Genomic DNA, 17,581 nt, shown 5'->3' with positions numbered 1-17,581 from the left:
CAGTGTGTACAATTGGGAAACTCACTACCCAGCTAGCACATAACGTTGTGAAACACGTTGCGTACAACCTTCCCACAACTTTCTGGTAATGGTGCAGGATAGTTGCTTGGCTTTGGAACATTCTCAGCACATTTAAGGAACTTGACAGAAAATAAATGTTATTTTCTTGGTATTTCATTACTTTAACAGAACTTTTCCTAAAGGTTCAAACATGGTTACTTTAAATTTCAATGTTGGTAATGTTCTAGGAACGTTCTCCAACTGGTTCAACATTAGGAATGTTTTCAAATTGTTCAGAGAACGTTAAGAAACAAAGTTCTTCTGTGGAAATGTCAGTACTCCAGCATAACATTTCCGACAGGATTTCCTCAACATTTTGAGAACATGACTTTAAATAGAACCATGTGGGAACATGTGGGAACTGTTATGCTAAAATATTGATATTCCCACTGAATAACATTATTTCTTAATCGTTCTCTGAACTATTTGAAAACATATTTAAAGTGATGTTCTTTAATTGTTTAGAGAACTTTAAGAAACAACAATATTCTGTGGGAATGTCAGTACTTCCACAGAACATTCCACACAATGATGTACAATGCATTCGGAAAGTATTAAGATCACTTTTTCCACATTTTGTTACGTCACAGCCTTACTCTAAAATTGATTAAATCGTTTTTTTCACACAATACCCCATAATCATTTTTGTATTTAAAAATGTAATAATGCTTACATATCTTGCATCACTCATCTCATATGCATATACTGTATTCTATACTATTCTACTGTATCTTAGTCTATGCCGCTCTGACATCGCTCGTCCATATGTATATAGTCTTAATTCATTCCTATTTAGATTTGTGTGTATTGGGTATATGTTATGTAATTTGTTAGATATTACTGCACTGTTGGAGCTAGAAGCACAAGCATTTCGCTACACCCACAATAACATCTGCTAATTGTTTTATGTTTGTTTTATGTTTAGCTCACATAATATAATTTCAAAGTATACATTAAGGTGTCTGTGATAGAATAAACGAGTCAATAACGAATGTAGACAATCATAGCTTCCAAAATCTTTTTTACAATACAGCGCCCCCTGTATGTGATCCAAATCTCACTGATGCTGTGGTAAAGTTTTTTTAAAAGCTGTTTGCATGATTAATTCCTATGCAAATATGTGTCCTACTGTGTTATTAAAATTTAAGGAAGTTATTAGAAAACCTAAACATTTCGTTCTTAGAGTTTTAAAAATATTTTTTAAATTTTACCCCCAATTTTGTGGTATCCAATTGTTAGTAGTTTCAATCTTGTCTCATCGCTACAACTTCCATACGGGCTCGGGAGAGACGAAGGTCGAAAGCCATGCGTCCTCCGAAACACAACCCAACCAAGCCGCACTGCTTCTTAACACAGCGCGCATCCAACCCGGAAGCCAGCCGCACCAATGTGCCGCACCGTGCACTTGGCGACCTAGTTAGCATGCACTGCGCTCGGCCGCCACAGGAGTCGCTAGTGCGTGATGAGACAAGGATATCCCTACCGGCCAAACCCTCCCTAACCCGGACGACGCTAGGCCAATTGTGCGTCGCCCCATGGACCTCCCGGTCGAGACAGAGCCTGGGCCTGGGCTCTTTCAGTATTGTTGTAATTGTCATTATTACAAATAAATAAATAAATAAAAATCAGCCGATCAATCGGTATCGGCTTTTTTGGTCCTCCAATAATCGGTATCAGTATCGGCGTTGAAAAATCATAATCGGTCGACCTCTAATAGCAATAGGAATAAACCCAAGATGACATACTCAATGGTGCAGAGCGACATCCCAATATGGATTTAAAGACACCATATGCATCCCAAATGACACCCTATTCCCTATGTAGTGCACACATTTTGTCAAGGGCCCATATGGCTTTGGTCAAAAGTAGTGTGCTACATAGGGAATAAGGTGCCACTTGGGACACATCCACCTCCATTCCGTAGAGGGGGCAAGGGGGAGATGGACGGCCCCCTTGGCCTGTGTACTACGCCTGTAATAACTCCATCAGTCAAATTGTCGGGCCCAGCGGGCTCCAATGGGTTACCAGACCTAGACCCCCCTATCCCCACAAGAGAGTTGGGTCTCCTGCCCGCTGGCCTCTTATAAGCAGCCCACAGGGGGCCATTACAGAGCACTGGGCTGGAACATTACAGAGACACATTCACAAAACACCATGGACTAGAATGATTATGCACATCAAGGTTGCAGCATACTGTATGGATGCATGTCGAATACCTCATTTCATTTCATATGGTCGGTACCGATGATTGCTATAAGGTATCAGTGAAGTGGGTTTGTGTTGTTGTGTGTGTGTGTGTGTGTGCATTGTTTTCGTGTCCATCGCGTGTGTGTGCGTGTGTGAATGCCGTGCGTGTCCATGTGTGTTGACTTATGCTCCCCGAAACTCCACGATACCAGGTTTACATTGTAGCCTAGTGCAATCTCCCCCGTCAACAAAGGTACAGACGCAACACATCAGACAGAGACATGGATATATTTAGATCCTGCCATCCTGCCTCCCCTTTGTTTTTCATCATGGCCTACTGTGCAATGTATACACGCTGCTCAATGGAATAGAGGACATGACAGGACTATAGCCATTTCACCATTTCAATATATTCAGGTGACAACATTCACCTTCCCTATCAAACCACATCAAACCACCATGCATCAAAACTCAGAGGTAAAAAAAACTAGATGAAGATTTTTGAAAAACCTGAAGAAGCAAAACAATCTCAAGAACACAGGCAAATTGGCTTTAAGATGACATTGAGGCATAAGAAAAAAGCAAGAGATGGATTGATTGAGGGAGACGGAGAGAAGTAAACAGACAAGCGTCTGGAACAGAGCAAAGAGAGACGGATGAAGAGAAAGAAACAGAAGTATTTTCCCTTGAAGCCCCACTCAGATGTAATGATGATGTTGAGACAAGCGTCTGATGTTGAGACAAGCGTCTGGAACAGAGCAAAAAGAGACAGATGAGGAAAAAGAAACAGAAGTCTTTTCCCTTGAAGCCCCTCTCAAATGTAATGATGATGTTGAGCCTTTGAGCCTCCTTCTCCCTCTTTCTCTCCATTTCTATCTCTCCCTTTCCTTCTCTGTCTACCTCTCCCTCTTTTTCTCTCCCTTCTCTCTCTCTCCCAATCCCTTCAGGGCTTCAATAAAAACACCCCGACCAACCACAGTGTCATCACTCTCTCAAACCATCCCTCTCTAGCTCTCCCTCTCTTTTGCACAGTCTCCATTTCCCTTGGGAGGGCTTGTCAGTCGCTAACAACACAGAGGATCCATATCCTGCCCTAAGTGTGTGTCTGGGTCCTCTAATAGGGGGCTGTAGAAGTGCCTGCTTGGCCAGTGGGTGTCGAACAGGTGCAAGACAAGCCATTGATGGGAGTCTGATCCTTCAGAAGGAGTGTCCACACTCCAACTATCCTTCCTGTCCCTTAGTGACCTAATGTGTGACAAACTGCTCGAACACACACTGAAATAGAGCACCAGCAACTGGTTTAGATACAACCTTACGAGTTAGAAATTACCAGTAGGAGACAGGAATACAATTCACACACACCAAACTAGAGAATAGCGGTTTCATGGTACTAAGACACTAACACCATTTAGCAGTCACTTTTATTCAAAGTGACTTAAAGTCATGTGTGCATACAGTTTACATATGGGTGGTCCTGGGAATGAAACCCACTATGCTGGCATTACAAGCACCACGCTCTACCAACTGAGCTACAAAGGACCATGATGATATTGGGGAAAGTCCCAGGTGAGGATTGTCCATTGGTGGATATGCCCAGTTGCTGAGTTGTGATGGAGGACAGGAGTTTACAGATACCTTCTCAACCTGCCCTCCTAGGAACAACTAAGAAGTTCAGAAATACTGTTTGTAGGTTCCCCTACCCTAGGTAGGCCAATGATTGGCTGGAAGAAGTCAGGTGACTCAGGAAAAGTGTTCCAGAAGCTGAGCTGTGAATTGAAAGCCCATCCCCTCAGCACCTCTGCAGAGTAATAAAGCTAGGCAGAGTTGAAAGCCAGCCTTAAAAGAGAGGACTTTCTACATAGCCCAATCACACACCTGAGCTGTTCCCTTCCCATTCAGACAGCTGGTGAGTCTAACAGCTCTACAACAGGAGTCGGAATGGTCTCCACCCACAGCAGTGGCAGTTCTAGCTTGTATGGCTCCCTGGGCGAACCCCCCCCCCCCCAAAAAAAAGCACCATTCCGCACTAACTGTAATTTTTATTCAGACATTTGGAACAACACAAATAAATAATCATAACATTTAAAACTATATAAATATAAAAATATATACAAAAATAAGACTATATACAAAAAAGAAGTAAAAATAAATATCAAAAAGAAGTAACAGACAAATAGAAACAAGTTTGTGTTGATTTGGCACTCGAGCATCAATGCATTACCCATCCCCCAACACTGTCAACCAAGAGTCAAGACTAAACCAATTCACTTTGGTGGTGTGCAGACTGGTTTTATATTATTCTTAACCATTTCGCATAAACCAGAAAAAAATGCAACAATATGTCTATATATTTCACAGAGTTTCTTCAAGGGCAGTCGCAAAAACCATGAAGTGCTATGATGAAACTGGCTCTCATGAGGACCGCCACAGGAAAGGAAGACCCAGAGTTACCTCTGCTGCAGAGGATAAATTCATTAGAGTTAACTGCACCTCAGATTGCAGCCCAAATAAATGCTTCACAGAGTTCAAGTAACAGACACATCTCAACATCAACTGTTCAGAAGAGACTACGTGAATCAGGCCTTCATGGTCGAATTGCTGCAAAGAAACCACTACTAAAGGACACCAATAAGACGAAGAGACTTGCTTGGGCCAAGAAACAAGAGCGGTGGAAATCTGTCCTTTGGTCTGATGAGTCCAGATTTTAGATTTTTGGTTCCAACCGCCATGTCTTTGTGAGACGCAGAGTAGGTGAACGGATGATCTCCGCATGTGTGGTTCCCACGTGAAACTTGGAGGAGGAGGTGTGATGGTGTGGGGGTGCTTTGCTGGTGACACTGTCTGTGATTTATTTAGAAGTCAAGAGACACTTAACCAGCATGGCTACCACAGCATTCTGCAGCGATACACCATCCCATCTGGTTTGCGCTTTGTGGAACTATAATTTGTTTTTAAACAGGACAATGACACAAAATACACCTCCAGGCTATGTAAGGGCTATTTGACCAAGAAGGAGAATGATGGAGTGCTGCATCAGATGACCTGGCCTCCACAATCATCCAACCTCAACCCAATTGAGATGGTTTGGGATGAGTTGGACCACTGAGCGGAAAAGCAGCCAACAAGTGCTCAGGATATGTGGGAACTACTTCAAGACTCTGGGAAAAGCATTCCTCATGAAACTGGTTGAGAGAATGCCAAGAGTGTGCAACGCTGTCATCAAGGAAAAGGGTGGCTACTTTGAAGAATCTCAAATATAAAATCTATTTTGATTTGTTTAACACTTTTTGGGTTACTACATGATTCCATGTGTTATTTCATAGTTTTGATATCTTCACTGTTATTCTACAATGTAGAAAATAGTAAAAAATAAAGAAAAATCCTTGAATGAGTAGGTGTGTCCAAACTTTTCAGAGGTACTGTATATTTTCACTACACGGCCAAAAGTATGTGGACAGCTGCTCGTCGAACATCTCATTCCAAAATCATGGGCATAAATATGGAGTTGGTCCCCCCCTTTGCTGCAATAACAGCCTCCACTCTTATGGGAAGGCTTTCCACTAATGTGGGAACATTGCTGCAGGGATTTGCTCTTATTCAGCCACGAGCATTAGTGAGGTCAGGGCTCTGTGCAGGCCAGTCAAGTTCTTCCTCACCGATCTCGACAAACCATTTCTGTATGGACCTCACTTTGTACAAGGGTTGCATTGTCATGCTGAAACAGGAAAGGGCCTTCTCCAACATGTTGCAACAAAGTTGTAAGCACAGAGTCATCTAGCATGTCATTGTATTGTCACGTTCCTGACCTTGTTTTCCTTTTGTATAGTTGTGTTTAGTGGGTCAGGACGTGAGCTGGGTGGGCAGTCTGTGTTGTTTGTTCTATGTTAAGTGTCATTGTTAATTGACCTTGTATGGTTCTCAATCAGAGGCAGGTGTTTGACMTTTCCTCTGATTGAGAACCATATATAGGTAGGTTGTTTCACATTGTTTGTTGTGGGTGGTTGTCTTKCGTGTCTGTGTATGTTGCACCACACGGGACTGTTTRGTTTTGTCGTTCGTGTATGTAGTCTGTTCCTGTTCGTGCGTTCTTCGTTTATTGTAAGTTCTCAAGTCCAGGTCTGTCTACATCGTTTATTGTTTTTGTAATTCTCTAGTGTTCTTCGTGTTTTCGGTTTTGTTTAATAAATCATTATGTCAACATTTCACGCTGCGCTGTTCTCCTCCTCTTCAGACGAAGAGGAGGAGAACAGCCGTTACAGAACCACCCACCTCAAAAGGACCAAGCAGCGTGTGAAACAGCAACAGGACCCACCTACACAGGATTTCTGGACATGGGAGGACGAATTGGATGGTAAGGGACRTTGGGCTCAACCTGGAGAATATCGCCGCCCTCGTGAAGAGCTGGAGGCAGCGAAAGCCGAGAGGCGGTGGTATGAGGAGGCAGCACGGAGGCGAGGCTGGAAGCCTGTTACTCAAGCCCAAAAATGTATTGGGGGGGGGGCTAAAAGGGAGTGTGGCGAAGTCAGGTAGGAGACCTGCGCCTACTCCCTGTACTTACCGTGGAGAGCGAGAGTACGGGCAGACACCGTGTTACGCAGTAGAGCGCATGGTGTCTCCTATACGTGTGCATAGCCCGGTGCGGTACATACCAGCTCCTCGTATCGGCCGGGCTAGATTGGGCATTGAGCCAGGTGCCATGAAGCCGGCTCAACGCGTCTGGTCTCCAGTGCGTCTCCTACGTGAGCCCGGCATACATAGGTAACCAGCCTTTACGGCCTGGTGTTCCCCAGTTTCGCTACGTAGCCTCAGTGCGGGTTTATTCCAGCCTACCCGCAGCTGGTCGGGCTACGGGAATACACCAGGTAAGGTTGGGCAGCGCAGTGGTCAAAGGGAGCTCAGTTACGCCTGCACGGTCGGTATTTCCGGCGCCAACCTCCCCGCCTCAGCCAGTACCACCAGTGCTTACCCACGCACCAAGCTCCTGTGCGTCTCCAGAGCCCTGTTCCCTCTCCACGCACATAGCCCTGTGGTGCGTGTCTCAAGCCCATTACCACCAGTGCCTACCCACGCACCAAGCCTCCTGTGCATCCTGTTGCTGTTTCCCGCACTAGCCTGATGGTGCGTGTCCTTAGCCCGGTACCTCCAGTTCTACGAGCACCACCGCACCAGGCCTACAGTGCGCCTCAGCGGCAGAGTCTGCCGTCTGCCCAGCGGCGCCTGAACTGCCCGTCTGCCCAACGCCATCTGAGCTGTCCGTCTGTGCTCGGTACAGCGCCGCTGCGCTGCCGTTCACAAGCTCGCAGAGCGCCCGTCGTCCGCGAGCTTAAAGCCGCCGTCTGTCCCGAGCCTTCAAGTCCGCACCGTTTTGTCCCGACCTTCAAAGCCGCCCGTCTGTCCCCGAAGCCTTTCAGAGCCGTCCGCCAGACAGGAGCGCTGAGCCGTCCGCCAGACAAGGAGCCTAGAGCCGTCCGCCAGACAGGAGCCGCTAGAAGCCGTCGCCAGACAGGAGCCGCTAGACACCGTCCGCCAGACAGGAGCCGCTAGAGCGCCGTTCCGCAGAACAGGAGCCGCTAGAGCCTTCCGCCAGACAGGATCAGCCAGAGCCTTCCGCCAGACAGGATCAGCCAGAGCCTTCCGCCAGACAGGATCAGCCAGCCCGCCAGGTACCACGCTTCCGCCAGACAGGATCAGCCAGAGCCTTCCGCCGAACAGGATCCGCCAGACCAGTCCAGCCAGGACCAGCCAGAGCCGTCCAGCATGAGCATGCCAGAGCGTCAGGAGCCATGAGCAGCCAGACCGCCGTCAGCAGGCCATGAGCAGTCAGAGCCGTCAGCGAGCCATGAGCAGGCCAGAGCCGTCAGCGAGCCATGAGCAGCCAGAGCCGTCAGCGAGCCATGAGAGCAGCCAGAGCGTCACGGCCATGTAGCACAGCCAGAGCCGTCAGCGAGCCCAATGAGCAGCCAGAGCCGGAGCAGCGTCCAGCCCAGTCCCGAGCCCTTCAGTCGCTCCTCTCAGTGCGGAGCTCCCGTCCCTCAGTCCGGAGCTGCGCCGTCCCTCAGTCGCGGAGCTGTCCCTCAGTCCCTGGAGCTGCGTCCTCAGTCCGGAGCTCCCGTCCCTCAGTCCGGTAGCTGCCGTCTCTCTCAGTCCGGAGCTTGCCGTCCTTCAGTCCGGCAGCTGCCGTCTTCAGTCCGGAGCTGCCGTCCTTCAGTCCGGAGCTGCGTCCTTACAGTCCGGAGCTGTCCGTGCTCTCATCCGGGCTGCCCCTTATCCGGTGCTGCCTAGCCTCCTGGGATTCCCGCCGTGTTGCCCCTTAATTTAGGTGGGTTTATTTGGAGGGTGGTCATTGGGAGGGGGATACGGAAGCGGGGAGTGACTATGGTGGTGTGGGTACAACGTCCGGAGCCGGAGCCGCCCCGTAGGGCTGATCCAAGCACCCAAACCCTCCCTTGAGGTTTAGTTTTGACGGCCGGAGTCCGCATCTTTGGGGGGGGGGGTAATGTCACGTTCCTGACCTTGTTTTCCTTTTGTATAGTTGTGTTTAATGGGTCAGGGACGTGAGCGTGGGTGGGCAGTCTGTGTTGTTTGTTCTATGTTAAGTGTCATTGTTAATTGACCTTGTATGGTTCTCAATCAGAGGCAGGTGTTTGACTTTTCCTCTGATTGAGAACCATATATAGGTAGGTTGTTTCACATTTGTTTGTCTGTGGGTTGGGTGTCGTTACGGTCTGTTGTATGTTGACATCACACGGAAGACCTGTGTTTGGTTTTGGTCGTTTTACGTGTATGTAGTCTGTTCCTGTTGTCTCTCTTGGTGCACGTGGCACGGTAGTGTCACCACTTCAAGGCGGTTCTTCCGTAGTTCATTGTACAGCTTCTACGATTCCGGATACTTTGTCTACCATCGTTAAATTGTCTTTGTAATTCCTAGTGTTCTTTCGGCGGTTTTGTTAATGAAATCATTATGTCAACATTACGCTGCCGCTTATGGTCCAATCCCTACTCCTCCTCTTCAGACGAAGAGAACAGCCGTTACATGTATGCTGTTTGTATGCTGATTTCCCTTCACTGGAACTAAGGGGCCTAGCCCGAACCATGAAAAACAGCCCCAGACCATTATTCCTCCTCCACCAAACTTTACAGTTGGCACTATGTATTTGGGAAGGTAGCGTTCTCCAGCATCCGCCAAACGCAGATTTGTACGTCGGACTACTAGATGGTGAAGCGTGATTCATCACTCTAGAAAACCCGTTTCCACTGCTCCAGAGTCTAATGGTGGACAGCTTTACTCCACTCCAGCCAACGCTTGGCATTGCGCATGGTGATATTAGGCTTGTGTGCGGCTGCTCGGCCATGGAAACCCATTTCAACCGAGGATAGATTCTTACACGCTATGTGTTTCAGCACTCGGCAGTCTCGTTCTGTGAGCTTGTGTGGCCTACCACTACGAGGCTGAGCTGTTGTTCCTCCTAGATGTTTCCACTTCACAATAACAACACTTACAGTTGACCGGGGCAACTCTACCAGGGTGGAAATTTGACGAACTGACATGTTGGAAAGGTGGCATCCTAGTCACTGAGCTCTCCAGTAAGGCCATTCTACTGCCAATGTTTATCTATGAAGATTACATTGCGGTGTGCTTGATTTTATACACCTGTCAGCAACAGGTGTGGCTGAAATAGCCAAATCCACAAATTTGAGGGGGTGTCCACATACTTTTGTATATATATATATATATATATAAATCATCTTTACAATAAAAAAACAAGGTGACCCTTGAAAGCCAAATGGAGATGTGTAAATTAAACGTGCATTCAGATATATTACTAGTCTTAATATTACTGTACCATAGACTATGCTGCAGCAAATGTATCTGTCACAAGACAAAAAGTTACCAGCTGATGAGATGATACATGCATTGTGAACTGCATTCCATATGAGATGCGCTGTCTCACCCTGAGCATTGATGATTGATCATGTAGATAGCAGAGCAAGAGAAGCCCGTAGAGAAGCCAGATTTAGACATGGCATATCATTTACCAGTTCCATTTCATGTCATGCTGTTCATAGAAATTATTTATTATAATTATATTTCTCACTGTTATTTATCCAGGGAAACGGGAGTGGGTTTGGACAGGAAATCTCTTTAAATCTTGGTGACCCGGTTCCCGCTATTAAACATTAGTCTGTGCACCTGATACCCACTGCAGAGAATATAGATAAAACAGGGAGCACAAAGTAGAGAGGAGGGAAATGATACAGAGAAAGAGACAAGAGAGAAAGAGAAAGAGAGAAAAAGAAGAGGGAGAGAGGAGGAGAACTGCCCAGAACAGTATTCAGCACCATGGACAGGTCTAGGGACCTCAAATGTAGTGCACTATAGAGAAATGGTGCCATTTGGGACTCAACCCACATCAGTGGTTACCTTGAGTCCTCCACACTCTGCAGCAGAGCCCCGGTCCACTCCTGTGATGTAGATCCCCAAGGCATACTCTGCCCCTCCCCGGATCATCAGACCCAGCGAACGGCCATCGTCCAATACCAAGTTCACCTGACAGAGAGAGGGGGAAAGAGAGGGGGAAAGGGGGGGGGGGTAAGAGAGAGAGAAAAAATATGCGGATTCCAGCATTGTCTAAGATTCTGAACGCTGTGTTTTTTACAGTGAGTTGAGCAGCTATTGTGGCTATTGTTGGGGAGTTATTATTGGCTAAGCAGAGCATTTGTCGCAACAATAAAACATTATGATCCATGTGAAGGCACTGAACAGCTGGCATCTGGAAACACTATGTAAACGCCCAACACTAAATTACACTAAACTACGGTATTTTCAGAGGCCAGCGATATTGTGGATGGACTCTATCTGGGTGGGTACTTGTGTGTTCAGTGACCTTTCACCCTGCCAGCCAACCAACTGGGGAACGACCGTGTGTGTGTTTGACTACCGGCTCACCTTCTTCTCGTCTCCCTCCTGCAGTAGCTGCATGTTGCTGCGTCGCTGGCTGTCGTTGCGTCTCAGGGTGGCACTGCGGTGCTCTGGGAGGTCAGGGGGAGGGGTCACACTGCGACCCTGAGGGTCCACCCAGGTGTACACATGATTAGTGACATAACCACCTGGGATACGCCCCACCGACCGCACCCACAGGGACAGCTTCTTACTGCCCTTCAACACCTAGAGAGAGGAGAGGAGGGGTGGAGGAGAGAGGAGAGGACGGGGTGAATGAGAGGGGTTAGAGAAAGAGAAGATAAAGTCAGATGAAAAAGTAAATATTTCACAAATCATCCAAATCATCCATTCATACATGAGCCAGCGCTTCAAAGCACAATGTACATACAGATCGTTCTGGTAATCAATCATGCCCGCATGCACACAGTAACGCACACATTTGCTGAACTGAGAAAAGAACACGTAGTCGTGCCTCATTGATTTCTGATAGTCTGCTGTAGATGCAGTCATATGTTTGTGCAGGGTGGTGACTGCATCAGAGTGTGAAAAGATCCTACTGTTTCTCTGTAGTACAGTCAGATCCTCAAAAAACCATATATTTCAGACTGTTCTCCTACGGCCGTATGTAAAACGCATCTCAGAGCTAGGAGTGCAGATCCTAGATGTGCATTCCTACTCTGAGAAGATATACGAATACAGCCCGTTTTACAGAGAAGACAATGGATAGTCGGAGTACTAGGAGCGCTAGTCAGCTCCTAATACACAGAGTTATGCAGGGGCTTCAGGCCTCCTCTGAGAAAAGGGCTGAAAAACTCTTCTAAAGAGTCGACTTAGTGGATCGTCTGCTTTCCCCTGTGCATCTTGGAACCTCGCTCTCCAACCAAGGTGAATGAATTGAGACTGCAAACTAAAGGGAAAACCAAATTCAGCAACTCTTGGAGGACAGTGGGAGTTGATAAAAATTGCTTCTTTATTGTTCAAAGTCAAACCGTTTCGGTCATCTGTAGCCTTCATCAGGGTTTGGCAGTAGACATTACATTGTGGGAGCTTTGATTGGGTCAAGACGGAGAGCAGGCAAAGCAATCACAGTTGCATATGAAAGTGCCATTACAAACACCTCTAACACCTCACCTGAATAATCTCGGTACCAGAACAAAATCTTGGGTTAGCTAGCTAGCTACCTCCATTCTGTCACCAGAGATTACACCTGAAATTCCTATTTGGCACTAACATGATCAGTATTCTAAAGGGGGAGGAGATGGATATATAGAAATTGCCTTTATATTGTGTGTCTGTGAGTATGGGAGTAGATGTGTGTCTGTGGGCCACTTTGCCAAGTCTGTACTCCTGTGATTTATGAGATCCAACAGGCTCTCGCTCTCTCGTGGTGCGTGCCACCGTGCCTGGCGCAGAAATGTTCCTTTCCATTTACAGGAAAGAGAATAGGAAGCGGAAAATGAACTGTGTTTAGATTAAATGGAAATGGAAAGGGCTGAGAGAGTTTGGTAGAGTAGCACTTAGGAAGGGCGGGAAGGGAAGAGAGGAGAAAGAGGGAAGAGGAGACAAGGAGGAGGGGATAAACTGTTCCCACTGTGAATAAAGGCACAACAGTAGTATAGAGCATTGCTGCTCTACAGTGGTCCTAATGTGTTGTGTCCCAGCAGGAAAGTGCTGACTGGGACAGAGCCTGATGAAGTGCATCAGTAAGGCCGACAGCTAAAGGACAAAATGGCTGGTAACGGGAAATACAGGGAGAAAACAGGAAACGGTAAAGCCAGGTAATATACAGGCAGCAATCAGGCAAGAGCATAAAAAACGAAATCCCCCTAATGAAAATCCTGACTGCCCCATTCTATATGTACATGCTACACTACCAGTACTGTGTGTGTGTGTGTGTGTGTGTGTGTGTGTGTGTGTGTGTGTGTGTGTGTGTGTGTGTGTGTGTGTGTGTGTGTGTACCATAGAGCTACAATACACCTATTCTTTAAAATAATGTAATCTGGGGAAGTAATGGTGTATGTGTGTTTGTGTGTCTCAGATAAAGGGGTTGTGGTAGGGACCATTGGGGTTCCACATTGAGCTTCCAGAAGGGCCCATGGATTTTATGCCACCAAGAGAAAACGGTCTGCCCTTGTTTCCCAGCGTAACAGCTTTTTAGGGGGCTACAGTGTCGTTCTGGCTCCTATAGTGAAAACACGGCTAATTGTTCCTGGTAATTGGCTGCGCTTGGCAGGTTCCTTTAACCGGCATACACACATGAGCGCACACACATTGACGCACACACACACTCACTCACTCCGCCACTCCCTGTGTATTTACCGCTGTGTCCAAAGGGACCTATAAAACAACTGAGCGCTGAAGGGGAACAGGGGGAAACAGCTCAGTGCTCAGACACATGGGTGATGAGAAAGGGGAGAGAGAAGTACTCTCTGCTGTCGTCTGAACATCTCTGCCTGTGATTGGAGACCATTCAGACCCCTGTTGTAGGGCTGTTGGACTCACCGGCTGTCTGAGTGGGAATGGAACAGCTCAGGTGTGTGATTGGGCGGATGTCTGATTGTGTGTGCATGTGTGTGGGTATGTGGTAAAGTTAGATCTTAACGTTAACAGTGACAGGGGAACACAAACAAAGAGGTACCAAAACACAGCACATGTAAACAAACAAACAGCGTTCATTCATTAACCCAAGAAGTAATTGGATCTTTTCTGGAAGTGGCGTGTGTTCAGAATGTTCCAAATGTCATTACACGATTAAGAAGTCAACAAACGGGAGGGGGGAATATACCTGAACGGTTGGCCAGAAAGAACATTTGTTTGAATTAGTCACAGTGCAAGTCGGCAGGCAGTCCAGTTGATGTCGTCTACATGGATCAATTAAGCATTGGCACATTGACCAAAGTTATATCTACCATATTCCCACAGAACAGACTTGTAGTAGAGGTCCATCTGAGTGAGCGTGATGATCCACAGTATATGCCCATGTGCCTGTCAATGGAGGCAATCCCCTTTGCAAATTTGTGTAAGGTACGAGAGTCATGCGTGAGTACGCATGTGCATAACACATTTTTGACAGTGTCAGCATTTCCCTCAAGTCTTGTGCACACTCTACGGTGTGAACATGTCTTTAAGTGTGTGTGTGTGCCTGTGCCTGTGTGCGCACATGTTTGGTGTATACAGGATCTGTTTTTTCCATGCTAACGCTAGATAGACTGAAGTAAACCCTTACAGCCCCTTGACTTTTCCCACATTTTGCTGTGTTACAGCCTGAACACAATACCCCATAATGTCAAAAAGGAATTATGTTTTTATAAATGTTAATTAAAAATGAAATGCTGGAATGTTTTGAGTTAATAAGTATTCAACCCCTTTGTTAGGGCAAGACTAAATAAGTTCAGGAGGAAAAACCTGCTTAACAAGTCACATAATAAGTTGCATGGACTCTGTGTGCGATAATAGTGTTCAACATGATTTTTGAATGACTACCTCATCTCTGTACCCCACACACACAAATAATTGTAAGGTCCCTCAGTCGAACAGTGAATTTCAAACAAAGATTCAACCACAGAGACCACTGAAGTGTTCCAATGCCTTGCAAAGCAGACACTTAAAATCCCTTTGAAGTATCACTACACCCATTTACTACAAAGATACAGGTGTGTTTCCTACCTCAGTTGCCGGAGAAGGAAAACGCTCAGGGATGTCACCATGAGGCCAATGGTGACTTTAAAACAATAGCTGTGATAAGAGAAAACTGAGGATGGATCAACAACATGGTTTTTACTCCACAATACTAACCTAAATGACAGAGTGAAAAGGAGGAAGCCTGTATAGAATAAAAATATTCACATGCACCCTCTTTGCAATAAGGCAGTAAAGCAAAACTGAAAAAAAATGTGGCAAAGAAATACATTTTATGTCCTGAATACAAAGCATTTAGGATTTAAAAAAAAATGGAATAGAGCTAAGCACAGGCAGATTAAAAAAGAAAACCTGGTTCAGTCTGCTTTCCAACAGACAGTGGGAGACAAATTCACCTTTCAGCAGGATAATAACCTAAAAACAAGGCCAAATATATACAGGAGTTGCTTACCAAGATGACATCGAATGTTCCTGAGTGGCCTCGTTACCTAGTTTTGACTTAAACCGGCTTGACAATCTAAGGCAAGACTTGAGAATAGCTGTCTAGCAATGATTAACAACCAACTTGACAGCTTGACCAATTTTTAAAATAATAATGTGCAAATATTATACAATCCAGGTGTGCAACACTCTTAGAGACTTACCCAGAAAACCTCACAGCTGTAATCACAACCAAAGGTGAAGCATGTTTTCACTTAGTCATTATGAGATATTGTGTGTAGATGGGTGAGCATACATATTTTTTTATCCATTTTGAACTCAGGCTGTAACACAACAACATGTGGAATAAGTCAAGAGGTATGAATACTTTCTGAAGGCACTGTAGATGGATGGATGAAAGACTGACAAGGTGTAACGATGTACGCTGAGAGTTGGGAAGCAAGTTCAGGGAGAGAATACATTTAATTAATAAATGAACAAAACAAGAAACACGAACAGCGCATCGACATGAAACAAGAACAATGACGACTGGGGAAGAAACCAATGGGAGTGACATATCATAGGGCAGGTAATCAAGAGGTGATGGAGTCCAGGTGTGTGTCATTATGCGCGTAATGCTGGTAACAGGTGTGCGTCATAACGAGCAGCCTGGTGACCTAGAGGCCGGAGAGGGAGCACATGTGACACAAGGCCATTCCCAGAATTATTGGACTAGAGGCAACAATCACAAGGAGATACTGTATCTACAATGCAAGCAGCTCCCTGACTCCCCAGCCATCTCTCTCTCTCCAGTAATCCATCCATTCCCCCAATCCATCTCTGTCTCTCACTCTGCCACTCTCTCTTATCTCAATTTTCGACCCATTCCAGTTTTTCTCTTGGGTCTCGTTCACACTCAACTTGTACAACTAATGTAGACCCATAACGCATTTGGTTTATCGTCACAAAAATATTTACACACAAGCATTGTGGAGAAACAGCTAAATGGTTGTGTCAACATTTTTGCGCAGACAAACTCTCTGTTGTACTACAAACTTATCAAATCAAAGTTTACTGGTCATCAGTTATCAGTTGTATCACAACCATTGTGTTAAATGCGTTGTACATCAGTTGTACAATCTGAGTGTGAATGGGCCCTCTGTCCTTCAGGTTCACTATAGCAACAATTCCATATACAGGATATTATTCTCAGAGCCTTCAGTATACAATCTGTAGCTACAGATAATATAGCATCCTCTTTGCAACAAATCCCACACTGTATCTCAGGAAGATAAAGAAATGATCATTGTAACAATGAATCATAAGTAACTGATAAGCAACTGACTATTAAAACATGCCCTTGAGCCTGAAGCTATGTAGATAGGATACTTAACTGTTTGAAAGCCAGCGGGTGAGTATGAGTCATTAAACCATATGGAAGAGATGTGAGAAAGGGGGCCTGAGAATAGATTGATCCGGCCCCTGAGTGGCAGGACTGAGGGGCCCTGCCGGCCCCTTCCTCGAATCCTTCCCCCATTAATCAACCTCCTCCCATACCTTTCCTCCTCCCCCGCTCTATCTCTCCTCTATCGAGCACCACATATCTCAGCGGTTGTTATTTACAATGCATCTTCCAGGCCAGAGACGCCCCAAATGTACTCAGAGAGAGAGAGAGAGAGAGAGAGAGAGAGAGAGAGAGAGAGAGAGAGGAGAGAGACAGAGGAGAGAGAGAGAGAGAGAGAGAGAGTAGAGAGAAGAGAGACGATAGAGAGAAGAAGAGAAGAAAGATCAGATAAAGATGGAGGCGGAAGGAGAGAGGGATGGAGAGAGAGCTGGCTGATGTAAGATTCAGCACCATGGACAATGAAATACCATCAACACATCTCTATCTGAATCTACTTCACAATTATACCGTTACTTACTGGCCCTTTAGTATCTATTAAAAACAAAAAAACTAAGTTTTAAATGAGCAGTAGGCATTGGTCTGAAGCCGAAAAAGAAAGGAAATTCACATGAGCATCACAATGCCAACTCCACCCAATGCTGTACCAAGGTTTTCCAGCACACAGCTTTGACTACTACAGTAGCTGTGTTATTCTACTGTACTTCAAACAATGTGTATGCCGGTTGCTTAGGATTCAAACCTTCTCAAACAGCCTAATTCATACTCTTCGAGGAGGTGCTCCCACAATAAATGTGATTTGTACCGCATACAACTATTGGATTCTTCATACACCACACTTAATCCCATTCCACTACCTTTTTATATATATATTTTAATTATATGAAAACAATCTTTGCTTTTATACTTACAAGACCATCATGCTTGATTGA

The 17,581-nt window shown here is 45.7% G+C and overlaps 1 protein-coding gene across 1 annotated transcript in view; it reads right to left on the bottom strand.

Moving 5' to 3' along the window:
* LOC111964506 (whirlin-like) overlaps positions 1–10,789 on the bottom strand; it is a 71,613-nt gene extending 60,824 nt beyond the window's left edge. The window contains exon 1 of the mRNA XM_070443747.1: positions 10,670–10,789. Coding sequence (XP_070299848.1) covers positions 10,670–10,756 — 87 coding nt within the window. The 5' untranslated portion in view covers positions 10,757–10,789. The remainder of the gene's footprint in view (positions 1–10,669) is intronic.
* Positions 10,790–17,581: the final 6,792 nt, after the last annotated feature.

The sequence above is a fragment of the Salvelinus sp. IW2-2015 genome, linkage group LG5 (assembly GCF_002910315.2).
Source record: "Salvelinus sp. IW2-2015 linkage group LG5, ASM291031v2, whole genome shotgun sequence".
Lineage (NCBI taxonomy): Eukaryota > Metazoa > Chordata > Actinopteri > Salmoniformes > Salmonidae > Salvelinus > Salvelinus sp. IW2-2015.
This window is presented reverse-complemented; position numbering and strand designations above follow the sequence as displayed.